The sequence below is a fragment of the Silurus meridionalis genome, chromosome 25, assembly GCF_014805685.1.
Source record: "Silurus meridionalis isolate SWU-2019-XX chromosome 25, ASM1480568v1, whole genome shotgun sequence".
Taxonomy (NCBI): Eukaryota; Metazoa; Chordata; class Actinopteri; order Siluriformes; family Siluridae; genus Silurus; species Silurus meridionalis.
Genome location: NC_060908.1, coordinates 980,200 through 996,177, shown reverse-complemented (window position 1 = coordinate 996,177; position 15,978 = coordinate 980,200). Strand labels below are relative to the sequence as shown.

The 15,978-nt window shown below is 35.4% G+C and overlaps 1 protein-coding gene across 2 annotated transcripts in view; it reads right to left on the bottom strand.

Moving 5' to 3' along the window:
• Positions 1-15,978, bottom strand: part of arhgap31 (Rho GTPase activating protein 31) — a 29,098-nt gene that overhangs the window by 10,005 nt on the left and 3,115 nt on the right. For both annotated transcript variants that reach the window (XR_006924312.1, XM_046838635.1), the window contains exons 2-7: positions 5,676-5,778; positions 5,214-5,358; positions 4,579-4,661; positions 3,951-4,058; positions 3,002-3,147; positions 1,589-1,796 (exon numbers count right to left, since the gene is read on the bottom strand). Coding sequence is in view for 1 of the 2 variants with exons in the window: in XM_046838635.1 (XP_046694591.1) it covers positions 1,589-1,796; positions 3,002-3,147; positions 3,951-4,058; positions 4,579-4,661; positions 5,214-5,358; positions 5,676-5,778 (793 nt within the window). In the remaining variant the exon portion in view is untranslated. The remainder of the gene's footprint in view (positions 1-1,588; positions 1,797-3,001; positions 3,148-3,950; positions 4,059-4,578; positions 4,662-5,213; positions 5,359-5,675; positions 5,779-15,978) is intronic.

Genomic DNA, 15,978 nt, shown 5'->3' with positions numbered 1-15,978 from the left:
GTATGGTCATTTGAAGGTCACTATAAAAAAAGTTGGGTAATTTGAACATCACTATAATAAAGTGTGGACATTAAAATTTCGATATAAACAAGTGGGACAATTGAAAAGGTTATTGAAAAAGGTGAGTACATTTGAAGGTCACTAAAAAAGTCATTTATAGGTATTTCTAAACTAAATAAATACATTTGAAGGTCATTATAGATAAAAGTTGGGTAATTTAAAGGCCACTATAATAAAGTGTGGACATTTAAATGTCACTACAAAAATGTGGGGACATTTGAAGGTCACTATAAAAAAATGGGGACATTGAAGGTCACTATTAAAATGTGGGGACATTTAAAGGTCTCTATAGAAAGTATGGGCATTTAAAGGTCATTATAAAAATGTTGGGTCACTTGAATATCACTATAATAAAATGTGGACATTAAAACGTCAATACAAACAAGTGGGACAATTGAAAATGCTATTGAAAAAGGTGAGGACATTCAAAGGTCACTATAAAAGTGTGGATATTCAAGGTCATTATAAAAAGTGGGAAATTTTAATGTCAATATAAAAAGTGGGGACAAATTAAAAAGTCTTTGTAAAAGAAGTGGGGACATTTCAAGGTTACTATAAAAATGTGGATATTTAAAGGGCTGGATAAATAGTGGGCACATTTGAAAGAACTATAAAAAAGAGGGGGTATTTGAAGGTCATTAAAAAGTGGGGACTTCAAATAGCTCTGTGCAAAAAAGTGGAGACATGTGACAATCACTATAAAAAGTAGGGTCATTTGAAGGTCACTATAAAAGTAAAGACATCTGAAGGTCAATTTAAAAATGAGACAATTCAAAGGACTAAAAAAGTAGGGACATTAAAACCTCACTATAAAAATGGGGACATCTGAAGGTCACAAAAAATTAGGGACAATTTAAAGGACTATTAAAAAAGAGGGGACATTTTAAAGATCACTATAAAAAAAGTGGGGAAATTTAAAGTTCTGTAAACTAAATAATTACTTTCGAAGGCCATTATAAACAAAATGGGACATTTTAGTTCAAAAATAACAACGGACAATGTAAAAGGACTATAAAAAAGTGGGGACATTTGACAGTCAATATAAAAAAGAAGGGACAATTTAAAAGACTGTTTAAAAGAAGTGTGGACATTTAAAGGTTACTATAAAAAGTGGGGACATGTGAAGTTAAAAAACTACAAAAAATTGGGGACAATTGAAAGGATCGTACACAAGATGGACCATTTGATGATCACTATAAACATTTAAAGGGCTTTGTGAAGAAAAAAGGTTCATTAGAGCTCACTATGAAAAAAACTTGCGTGGGGTTGGGGGTGAGGCCTTTAGAACTATCCATTGTGTAAAAGGCCCCCAGTTTTTCACATAAAAAAGATTTTCATCTTCAACCTTCAGTTCTCTAAGAAAAAAAAAAAGACTTTCGGGGTGTTTTCTACAATGCTGCTAGGATAGGATCTGGACCACCAGGCACCCCAAACCCTGTGTGTGTGTGTGTGTGAGTGTGTGTGTGTGTGTGTGTGTGTGTGTGTGTGTGTGTGTGTGTGTGTGTGAGTGTGTGTGTGTAAGGCGTACTTGCTCTCACTAAACTCTATGACGGTGTGGTACATGGCGGCGGTGCTGGTGTCAGGAAGGCTGTTCTCTCGGAGTCGCTCAGTTCTCGCTGGGTGATTGGGAGCGAGAGATCGAGCCTGAGCTTCCTCCAGACTCATCAGCTTCATGGGAGGACACTGACTTACTGCCGGCAGCGTAGCGTACTTCTCCACACACATCACAGCTGCACCTACACACACACACACACACACACACACACACACACACACACACACACACACACACACACACACATACACATAGACAGTCAGAGTGAAGTGTTCTTCAGCTTATTTTATACAGACTGTAATTTCTACTCAATAAACATCATCATTCAGAGCGGTGTAATAAAAGAAAAACAGTAATGTAACAGTAATAATGATGATGATGATATAACAGGATTGTAGAGCGGAACACTGCGCAGGATACGGAACTCAGTTCTAGGATTTAGCACAGCAGTGGGAATGTGTATTAAAGATTGCAGTAATAAAATAACTCATGCTTTTTAGTTTTAAACAGTAATAAGTGTTGTGAGTGATGAACCCCACTCGGGCGACTTTATTAAACAAATCAATAACTCACAACACAATGACTCCGGATATCTCTTAAGCACTTGAATGTATTGTGTATATATAAGTTTTATTGTTCTTTCTGCCTGTACATAGTAGTATTTGTAGTAGTAGTAATAGTAATTTTAGTACAGGTAGGAGTATTGGTATAATTATTAGTAGAAGTATTTGTAATAGTGATATTAGTATTAGAAGTATTAGTAGTAGTAATATGATTATTATTAATACTAGTAGTATTGGAATTAGTAGTAGCAGGAGTTGGAGTAGTAACAGTAGCATCAGTATTATTATATTCGTAGTAGCTGTATTGTTAGAATTAGTATTGCAGCAGTATTATTATTATTATTATTATTAGTAGCAGTAGTAGAAGTAGTATTGTTGTAACTGTGTAGTATATGTCAGTGTATTTGATTAGGTGTGGCCTGGTTCATGATGAATTACATTTCCAGGTCTCGGACTTGGTTGCTACCTGTTTGTGCTCCTGCTGGAACTCAGCCCAGTGTTTTTGTGTTGTATTTTTGGCTCGGAGTTTAATTTCATTGTTTTTTTCAATCTCCTCCCATAAGAGCCCTATATTTTAGAAACGCCACAATCACAGCAGCAGCAGCAGCAGCAGCAGCAGCAGCAGCAGCAGCAGCAGCAGCAGCAGCAGCGACTAAATGAGTCAGCAAGTCAGCAGGTCCGACTCAGAGGCTTCGAGGATCTGAGACCTCAAGGAGTTATTCTTGTATCCTGATTTGACATTCATTAAACTGATGGGTTTGTTTTATAATACATTTCTTAAGTGAATAAACAAATGAAAAAATTGTTCAAATACTAAAACAACCTTCTTTCAGAGGTTTTGGGAGCTCGGCTCCAGGGTTAAAGATCTGCTCCGTGTGCTTCAGGATGAACTCCACCACCGACTGCTGAACCCGAACTTCCAGAAAGGCCTCATCACCGTTACACGCTGATACCTCAATCTCCTTCGAGCTGCAAACATCACGTGTGTTACACACTTACTCCTTACATCTCACTGCACCTGATTCATATCACACAATATCATATAAAATATACAGGAGCAAATACACAAATAATAAATAACGTGAAGTAATAAAGAATAAATAAAATAAAATAAAAAGAAGGCTCTATATGTAATAATGACATTAGAAATAAAGAATAATGTATTCTATTATATTTTTATCGAAATTACATTTGAAATGCTAAATTTATTTTAAATATATATAGATTTTAAAAAAATGATTTAAATACTTTAAATGCATTATTTCAGCATATGTGGTCTGTTTAAAGCTCAAAATAATACTTTGTCTAGTATTATTATGTGCTTAAATGATCATATGAACTAGTAAGATGGGTATATAGTTATAATTATTAAATATAATAAAAGATTATTTACAATTAATGGTAAGGATTACATTTTATATTTATTATATATTTCCATAATAAATGTCAAATATTTATTAAAAACTATACTAAAAAGTAACTGTATATATAATAGAAAAATAATGAATAATAGAATTATACTTTATACTTTATATAATAGAATTTATACAGTATAGAATTAATAAAATATTGTTAACTATAAATATTTATAAATGTTTTATTTTAAAATGTTTAATATGTTTGCATGCCTAAATTATAATTAGTTATTATTATTATATACGCAATTAAAATGATAAAGAACAGAATTTTTATTTTTTTTTACTTTTATCATTTCTATAAATATCATAAATTGAATTAAATTTAAGCAGTAATGAGTGTGGTTGTTGTCTGACCGGAGTAGGTTCGGAGCCCACACCAGGGCCAGGTTACGTGTGTGCATGTTGGTCTGGTGGCTAAGTGTGGCCAGGTAAGCAAGGTGCTTCGCCAGGTACTCCAGAGTTCTATGAGGGGGAAAAGGAAACATCAGAAATTTTACATACACAGAAACACTGAGGTAGAGCAGGAGCAAAGGATGCTGGTTGTGTGTTGATTGTAAATGTGTTTGTTGATTGTATATTCATATGTTAATTGTACGTTAATTGTGTGTTGGTTGTGTATTAATTTTAAATGTGTATGTTGATTGTATGTTTCATTGTGTGTTGATTATATGTTGTTTGTATATTTGTATGTTGATTGTGTATTTGTATGTCTATTACATGTTGTATGCATATTGATTGTGTGTTTATGTGTGTTGATTGTATGTTGATGTGTGTTAATTGTACATTTATATGTTAATTGAGTTGACTGTGTGTTGATTATATGTTCATTGTGTGTTGACTTTGTTTTGATTATGAATTTATTGTATATTTGTATGTTGATTGTGTATTCGCATGTTCATTACATGTTGAATGCATATTGATTGTGGTTTGACCGTGTGTTGATTGTATGTTGACTATGTGTTAGTTACAGGTGTGTTTGTACCTGAAGTGGGGAACAGGAAGTTCTTTGATGACTCGCTGAATGTTCCTGAGCTGCTCATGTTCCTCCTGGACTGACATGGCGTCCTGCGTAAAAACAAAACAAAACAAAACTTCCATGTTTCACGCTCTACTGGGGTATCCTTTATGTACATATATATATATATATATATATATATATATATATATATATATATATATATATTATATATATATATATATATATATATATATATATATATATATATATAATTTTATATAAAGATATACATACATATATAATATATCCAAATATATAATATATATATATATATATATATATATATATATATATATATATATATATATATATATATATAAATCTCTAAAATATATAAAAATATGTTACATATAAAAGTATCAGCAAATTCCTACATTTAATGACAAAAATAATACAAAATGTTAAATATCAAAATAACACATTTAGAATCAAAATCATGCTAATTACGCTATTCATTGTTTCAACTTTGCAATTGCAGTCGCTAGTTAAGAGCTAAGTGAAGACAGAAAGCTGTAATTAGCGTAATTCTGACGTGACACGACGCAGCATGGCCTAATGTAACACGCCGTGATGTGACGTGAGATGAAGTAGTGACTCACAGTGAATTTCTGATAGAGTTCGTAGGTAAGCAGTGGATTTGGAAGCTCCCTGAAATACAGCTTACACAAGGAGCCAACACAGTGGATGTCCTGCAGATACACTTCCTTAGTGAGATCAGGACACTGCTCTGAGCTGAACTCCTGCCTACACACACACACACATACACACACACACACACACACATTAATTTCTGAGTAAGAGAATAACCAATAAGTGTTAACATGCTGAGTTGAACCTTGTGTCAAAACAAAGCTAATACAGTTATTGGAAAAAAGCTAGCATCAAAATAAATTAGCATAATGAGCAATGGCTAGCAACTAAAGCTAATCTGTTAAGTGAAAGCTAACTTCCCATAACCTCCTAAAATCGGTGAATGACAGAACGAATGCTGATTAGCGGAGCACAACGTTAAATATTAGCACAAGATTCAGTGACTTGTAGCCTAAACCATGACCTCTGACCTGAGGCGCTGGATGTTGGAGGTGATTCCTGAGAGTCTGTAGATTCCATCGACGATGCCATGCTTCTCAATAAACTCTGCACACGTCTTCACAACCTGGGGAACTGAGAGAAAAAGAAAAGAAAATTGCTTTGTCTTTCCCTCGTATGTTTCTCTTTATGATCTCGTATTTACCTTGTAACTGTCTTGCATTTATCTCACGTTTACCTCGTATGGAATATATCTCGAATTTACCTCATACTCCCCATGCACATGCATCGCATTAACTTTATATTAGCCTTACATTGACCTCATGGTAACCATATATTCATCTCATATTTACCTCACAGGTACCTTGTTCTAATTACGGACAAGAAAAAAACACATTTACCTCAAATTAGCCTTACATTTACCTCACATTTACCTCACATTTACCTCACTATTTCTTTATAGTTATCTACCGTTTACATCACAGTTACCGTTCTTTAATTACAGACTACACACTACTCATTTACCTGATATTCCCCTTACATTTAGCTCACTTTTACCTCGCTTTTACCGCAATTTTTGTATATTTACCTCCTATTTACCAAATGTTTACCTCACAGGTACATTGTTGTAATTATGGACTACAAGCTATGATTTACCTCATAATTTCCTTACATTTACCTCACACTTGCTTGCATTTACCTCACTTTTACCTCACAGTTATCTTATTGTAAATACAGACTTAAGTGCTACTCATTTACCTCATATTTACCATATGTTTGCCTTGTAATTACCTCACACATGCTGCACATTTTTTTATGCATAGTCGCCTAATGTTTATTTTGCATGTATCTCATATCTATTGCACGTTTACCTCATAACCAACATTCTTTTACACGGTAAATACAGGTTTACACGCTACTCAGACTAAGATCTTTCAGTGTGTTATTCATGGTGAAGCTCCACACTGAAGAGGCACTCAGTTCAACAGTCATAAAGCTAGTACATGTGTGTGTGTGTGTGTGTGTGTGTGTGTGTGTGTTTGTGTGTGTGTGAGTGTGTTGTGAGCGCAGCTGGTATGAAGCACAAATAGCAAAAGAGAAAAAAAGGAAAAGAAAAGAGAGTATATGATATAAAGCACTGTATTTTTGTCCAAAAAGCTAAGTGTGTGTGTGTGTGTGTGTGTGTGTGTGTGTGTGTGTGTGTGTGTGTGTGTGTGTGTGGTTTGTTTTCATGTTTTGAATTGTGACTCTCATATTTGCAGGACCTTCGCCTTCTTTTACAACAGCAATCCACCTCCATTCAACTTATTATATTATATTCTTTATCATCTTCTTCTTTTTCTTCCTAATATTATTATTATATTTATATTATATGTTAAAACCATTTATGATTACAATTCACTAATTTCTTTATTGTAGTATCAAAGGAATTTGGCAAATTCAAATACAATACTGAGAAGAAATAATAATAATAATAATAATAATAATATTATTATTATTATTATTATTATTATTATTATTATTATAAAACTATGAGCTTGATTTAACCCCCTGATATATTTTTGTTGTTTTGTGTTATAACCATGAAACTTGTCACTTTTATTGCATTATCATATATATATATTATTTTAATTAAATAAATATTTTATTAAATATTTATATTTATATTTTATATTTTAAGAACACTGCTGATGAACTGGAACAGCTGTCATTAATACACACAAACACATACACACACCCACACACTCACTCACACACCCATTCACCCCCCACACACAGACACAAAGATTCACGGTTATTTGACATTTATTTAAATGAATGTGGAATAAAATAAAATATAATTATATATTTTTGGGGGGTTTGGTACACTAATAAAAAAAAGGTTATTTATTGTGCAGCAAAAATACATTTTAAGTGTAAATTTATTGTGACATGAATTAGATGTTTTTTTGTCCATCTGAAAGATGAATCAATCTTAAATTCATTTTCAGTCTTGCTAGTTTATGTCTGATAAATACAAAATTGGACCAATTGTGAAAAACATTAATTACACACACATACACACACACACACACACACACACACACACACACACATACACATTAACTTAGACACAATATATATTTATATACACAAACATTTTCAGCTGGGGAAAATTAATATTTTATTTCTGAAATTCTATTGTAGTTCCTTTTATATATATTTTATTGTATTTTATTCTTTTTTGTATTTTTATTCTTAATTATAATTTTTTTGGATGGAGCAGTTCTTACTAACATTTTGCTATGTGTGTGTGTGTGTGTGTGTGTGTGTGTGTGTGTGTGTGTGTGTGTGTACGTGTGTGTGTGTGTGTGTGTGTGTGTGTGTGTGTGGTGCTGTATGTAACAAATTACATTTATTTTTTACAAATGTATAAAGCTGTTAAAAACATAAAAGTGTATAGACAGTAACAGTTGCTACAGCAACCTTTTTATCTGTATTTGAACGATGAAACTGAAGAAGTTCCTGTTTACAGATGAGTTACAGCAAGTGTGTGATCATCATTAGGTGTCATTTATTTCAATATTCATCAGGTACTATTTGGCAAATCATTTCTCACTATACTCCTCCTTCTCTTTCTCTTTCTCTTTCTTTCTCTCTTTCTCTATTTTTCTTTTTATCAGATTTAACATATGGCATGTCCCATTTAGAGACGACAACCCCATAAATTACACTGTACAAAAGGTTTCGGGAAAAAAAAACGTACACACATGCAAGCAGAAATTATGCGAATCTTCCTAAACATTTCAGAGATTTTATTTAATCTCGATTTCAACATCATTTAAATAACTCATTAGCTACTGAGAATTACTATGTATAAAATAAAATAAATAAATCCGAGCAAACACTGAGACTGTGAGTAAAGAATAATATTTTAGAAAACAAAGCAATTTTATAAATAAATATATAAAAATAACTGTAATTGTTTCGTGAGAGAATTTGATGAAAAAAGAGTAAATAATGAGAATAATGCAACTCGTAAAATACAAAAGAAACCCCCCCGATGAATTAAAATAAAACACTTTAATTATTATTATAATTATTTTCCTATAAGGAAATAAAGAAATTGTAGAAAACAAACAAACAAATAAATAAAAATGCAATAATATTAAAATTTTCTGAGCTGCAAATAGAAAATAGAAAATAGAAAACGATAACAATGTGTATATTTTATATCGCTTGTTCCCATCTGGTTGTGTGTATTACAGCGTAAACGTCTCTCTGAGGCTCTCACACACTCCGTAAAGTTTTGTATTGGTATTAAAATGGAGTGCTGGGAGAAATAAAGCAGCTGCTTTCAGTATACACACACACACACACACACACACACACACACACACACACGTGCATGTGCACACACAAGCGAGGATTGGACAAAAAAAAAGTTGGCATCAGCAAAACTATTAAAATATTGATTCCCTGCTAAAGCATGTGTTTGGGAACAGAGTGCAGTTTTCAGGACGTCTCAGTATTTTTATTGTAAAATACACTGTACGGTCAAACTCCACTCTCCAGGGAAGATGTTCCACTAGATTATGTGAAGATTTGTGGAGATTTCATTCAACTGCAAGGGTGTTAGTAAAGTTAGTAAAGTCAGGTACTGATGTAGGTGAGGTGAGGTGAGGAGGCCTGGGGTCATCGTTCACATTCATCCCAGAGGTTTTCAATATGGTCTACAACTATTATTTCTATAGCAGTTTATCTTTCACTCTCCAACCCATGTAAAGATGTTCATGTAAAGATGTTCATGTAAAGATGTTCATGTAAAGATGTTCATGGAGCTGGCTTTGGCACAGGAGCATTGTCATGCTGGAACAGGTTTGGGTCTCCAAGTTCAAGTGAAAGGAAAATTTCCTGCTCCTGCAGCCAAAGACATTTTATACAGGTATATTTTTTTAAATTAGTATGAACAGTTTGTGGAGTGAATCACATATGGCTGGAAAAGTCGGGTGTCCCAATACCTTTTGCCACAAATTGTATATATTAATGGGATATTAATTTATTAAAATAATGGACATTATTGTATGGGAGCAATAATTTCTTCATTGTGTAATTACTTATGTTGTCATTATCAGTGTGAGTGTGTTTTTTATATTATGTAGCTGTAATATAATGTGTCTTTGTGGCTTTTGTAATTGAAAATGCATGTGTTTGTGGTTTGTGTAGTTTGCTGTGGGTATCTGTGGATTATGTCATAGTAGGTATTTGTGGGTTGTGTAGTATAACAGTGGGTATTTGTGGGTTGTGTAGCGTGACAGTGTGTATGTGAGGGGGATTATTGTAATAGAGTTGATTTGTGGGTTGTGTAGATGTGACGGTGTGTGTGTGTAAAGGGATTGGTGTAACAGTGGGTATTTGTGGGTTGTGTAGATATGACAGTGTGTGTGTGTGTGTGTGTGTGTGTGTGTGTGTGTGTGTGTGTGTGTGTGTGTGTGTGTGTGTAACAGTGTGTGTGTGTGGGGGGTGAAGTGTAACTGTGTGTGTGTGTGTGTGTGTGTGTGTGTGTGTGTGTGTGTGTGTGTGTGTGTGTGTGTGTGTGTGTGTGTGGGTTGTGTAGTGTAATAGTGTGTGTGGGTTGTGTAGTGTAATAGTGTGTGTGTAACAGTGTGTGGGGCTGTGAAGTGTAATAGTGTGTGTGGTAACAGTGTGTGTGGGTTGTGAAGTGTTACAGTGTGTGTGTGTGTGGGGGAGGGGTTGTGTAGTGTAGTAGCGTGTGTATGACAGTGTGTTGGGAGGTTGTGAAGTGTAACAGTGTGTGTGTGTGTGTGTGAGTTGTCTAGTGTAACAGTATGTCTTTGTGCTGTTGGTGCTGCAGAAGGTCAGAGCAGGAAGTTCAGAATGGTTTGTTTGTTTCAGAGGAAGGTCGACACACCCAGAGGTCTTGGTGCTGCTCTTACCGGTGACGCTTCCTCTCAAACAATAGTGAGTTTGGAAAAATGCCATCGGGCTCTTACTGGCGTCCTACACACACTCGTACACTTCTACACGCTCCAGCACACACTTATACACTCGTACTAACCTATACCTCCCTAAATACACTTATGCACTTCTTCACACACATACACTCCTACACACTTATACCCACCTATACACTCCAAGACATACTTAGAAACTCCTGCACACCCTTATACACTTCCACACACAATCATACACTCCTGCGCACTCCCACACACACTTATACACTTCTACACACTCATACACACACACTTATACACTCCTACACACTCATACACACACACTTATACCCTCCTACACACTCCTATACATACTCATACACTCCTACACACGTTTACAATTATATAACACTTTTACACTCCTACACAGTCCTACACACCCCTTTATACACATATACACTCCTGCACATGCTTATACACTCCTATACATGCTTCTACACACCTAAACATGGTTATACAATACTACACATTACTGCACACTCCTACACTTCTACACACTCCTACACATGCATATACACTTCCACACACTTTGACACACTTCTACACACACTTATACACCTTTACTATACACACCTACATACTGCAATACTCCTACACACTCACACACAGTCTATATAAAGTGCACAGTTTATCTATATAAAGTCTACACTGAATCTACACTGAGTCTGCATAATGTCTACACCAAGTCTAAAGTCTACACTGTCTAAAGTCTACAATGAATTGCATAAAGTTTACACTGAGTCTGCATAAAGCCTACACAAGGTCTACATAAAGTCTACATAAAGCCTACACACAGTCTACATACAGCCTACACACAGTCTATATAATGTCTACAGTCTAAATACAGCCCACATACAGTCTAGATAAAGTCTACACACTGTCTACATAAAGCCTACAGTAAGTCTTCATAAAGTCTACACTAAGTCTACATAAAACCTACATTGAGTCTGCATACAGTAAAGCCTACACTAAGTCTACATACAGCCCACATACGGTCTATATAAAGAATACACACTGTCTACATAAAGCTTATATATATATATATATATGTATGTATGTATGTATGTGTGTGTGTGTGTGTGTGTGTGTGTGTGTGTGTTTTCATTAAGTCAGCACTATGACCAGCCTCAGGAGGAGGAAAAGTCAATACTTTGTACTAACCAGTGTTTAATATGCAAAGGTGGAAAAACAAGAAAGAATTCATGCTTACATCCAAAGAAAATTGCAGTACATCAGCAAAAGGTTGTGTTTTTGGATGAAAATATAGGCCATAATGTGTAAAATAGCAAAGTGTGTGTTTTTATTTTCTTCTAGTTATTAGATTTTATTTGGAAAAATGATGCATGTAAATATTTCATTCTGGAGCTAAAAACAAACTTGAGAATGAAGACTTGTGCTGCTAACCTACAGATGCTTCATACAGAACCTTCATTACTGATCAGTTTCCTCCACAGTAAAGGAAAAAGAAATCAGAAATGTGTCCTGAAATAAAAGCAGGGAACTAAAACACAAGGATTAAAGACACAAAGGTGACAGTAAAAACTCGAGCATGTTTCACACTGAAACACAGTCTACTGCAGCTAGATCTCGGCTTTACTCCTATTTAAAAGGATATTATACATGTGATGGTTTGTATGATGGCATTGACCTTTAATCTGGCTTCATCATGCTGCAAAATAAGTGTCAGTGAAAAAAAAAACAGGTATTTTGTTTAATTTGTTTGTTGAAAATATTGTTGTAGGCAGTAAATGTGCACAAATTTTTATAGGATTTTACAGATCAGAGTCGGATCTTATAAACGTGTCTGCATGCATAGCTTTCAGATAGCTATCAATCGCTAGCAATAAAATTAAAATTTTGTCCATTAACCCAATCACAGGAATTTCAGCTGTTACAAAAGTGAAACTTAAAAATGGTCATTTGCACTCGTTATAGCAATTTACCTTTATTTAGCCTAAAATCCACAGAACATGGATGTATTTGTGTATTGTACATGCGCATGCGTAATAATAAATACAAATTTTACTAGGCTACACGAAACCTTCATGACAAATTTAAGCAAGTCTAGTGTTATAAAGATCCATTTTCACTTCAGGTTGATATAACATCCAAGTCAAGTGAGATATGGTAGTTATGAGACATTTTAGACTGAATATTAGAACGTCATGAAGCCTGGATTTGAATCACATGGAGACAATTTTCTGTCATTTAGGTTTAAAAATGATACATCTTCTTCTTCTTCTTCTTCTTCTTCTTCTTTTTTCTATTGGGGTCTAAATACCCCCCTGTCCTCTACATCTGCCTCTTTCAAACAAACTACATGCATGTCTTCCCTCACCACATCCATAAACCTTCTCCTTGGTCTTCCTCTTTTCCTCCTTTCTTTTGTCTCCATCCTCAGCATTCTCCTACTGATATACCCCATGTCCCTCCTCTGCACATGTCCAAACCATCTCAATCTCACCTCCCTCACCTTGTCTCCAAAACATCCTACATGCGCTGTCCCTCTAATAAACTCATTGCTAATGCTGTCCATCGTCGTCACTCATAACGAAAACCTCAACATCTTCAGCTCTGCTACCTCCAGCTCCACCTCCTGTCTTTTACTCGATGCCACTGTCTCTAAACCATACAACATCTCAGGTCTCACCACAGTCCTATAAACTTTCCCTTTCACTCTCACAGATATTCTACTATCACAAATCACTCCTGCTATCACTCTTCTCCACCCACTCCACCTTGCCTGCACTCTTACTCCTACTCTCACCACAAATCACAATATTATCCACAAACATCAGAGTCCACGGAGACTCCATTAAAAATGATGCATAACGTTGCTATTACTGTGCATTAGCACTGACAGCTATTACAGACAATATTATAAGCCATGACATGAAATTAGCAAGAGCTAGAACGTCTATAGCTTTACATAGGAGTGTTATGTCAACCATCATTATCAGTATACACACACACACACACACACACACACACACACACACACATATACACACAGCAGTTTATTCACAGTAATATACACACACCAATATACACACCAGTACACACACCAGTATACTCACACCGATTAACACACACACCAGTATACTCACACCAATATACACACTCCAATATACACACTAGTAGACACACCAGTATATACACACCAGTATACACACCAGTATACACACCAGTATACACACACACAAGTATACACACCAGTATATACACACCAGTATACACACACAAGCATACACACCAGTATACTTACACCAATATACACACACCAGTATACTCACACCAATAAACACACTAGCATCCACACCAGTACACACACAGTACACACACCAGTACACACATCAATTTACACACAGAAATATACGCACACACCAGTAAACACACCCACCAGTATACTTACACCAATATACACACACCAGGATCCACACCAGTACACACACCAGTATACTTACACCAATATACACACACCAGCATACACACCAGTATACTCACACCAATATACACACACCAGAATCAGAATCAGAAATAGCTTTATAACCAAGTATGCTTACACACACAAGGAATTTGACTTGGCGTCAGAAGGTTCCAGTGCAGTAGAAGTACAAATATAGTACAGACACACCAATAAACACACACACCGGTATACTCACGCCAATATACACACACGCACCAATAAACACACACACCAGTATACTCACACCAATATACACACACACCGATATACACACACCAATATACACACCAATATACACACACCAGTATACTCACACCAATATACATACACCAATATACACACCAGTATACTCCCAGTATACTCACACCAATAAACACACACCAGTATACTCACCAATATACACACATCAATACACACACACCAATTTACTCACACCAATATTTACACACCAATAAACACACAGACCAGTATACTCACCAGTATACTCACACCAATAAACACACACCAGTTTACTCACACCAATATACATACACCAATATACACACACCAGCATACACCAGCATACACCAGTACACACACCAGTACACACACCAGTATACTCACCAGTATACTCACACCAATATACACACACCAATAAACACACACAGTATACTCACACCAATATACAGACACCAATAAACACACACACAGTATACTCACACCAATAAACACACACACACCAGTATACTCACACCAATATACACACACACACACATATACACACAGCAGTTTATTCACAGTAATATACACACACCAATATACACACCAATATACACATCAATACACACACACCAGTATACTCACACCAGTAAACACACACCCTGTATACTCACACCAATATATACACACCAATACACACACACACCAATTTACTCACACCAATATTTACACACCAATAAACACACACACCAGTATACTCACCAGTATACTCACACCAATAAACACACACCAGTTTACTCACACCAATATACATACACCAATATACACACACCAGCATACACACAGTACACACACCAGTACACACAGTATACTCACCAGTATACTCACACCAATATACACACCAATAAACACACACACCAGTATACTCACACAATAAACACACACCAGTATACTCACACCAATATACACACAATATACACACACCAATATACACACCAATATACACACCAGTATACTCACACCAGTAAACACACACCAGTATACTCACACCAATATACACACACCAATACACACACACACCAATTTACTCACCAATATTTACACCAATAAACACACACACCAGTATACTCACCAGTATACTCACACCAATAAACACACACACCAGTTTACTCACACCAATATACATACACCAATATACACACACCAGCATACACACCAGTACTCACACCAGTACACACCAGTATACTCACACAATATACACACCAATAAACACACACACCAGTATACTCACACCAATATACACACACACAATAAACACACACACACCAGTATACTCACCAGTATACTCACACCAATAAACACGCACATCAATATACACACACCAATAAACACACACACCAGTATACTCACACCAATATACACACCAATAAACACACACACACACCAGTATACTCACCAGTATACTCACCAATAAACACGCACATCAATATACACACACCAATAAACACACACACCAGTTTACTCACACCAATATACACATTAATAAACACACATCAATAAACACACACCAGCATACACACCAGTATACTCACACCAATATACAGACACCAATAAACACACACTAGTACACACACACCAGTATACTACACCAATATACACACCAATAAACACACACAC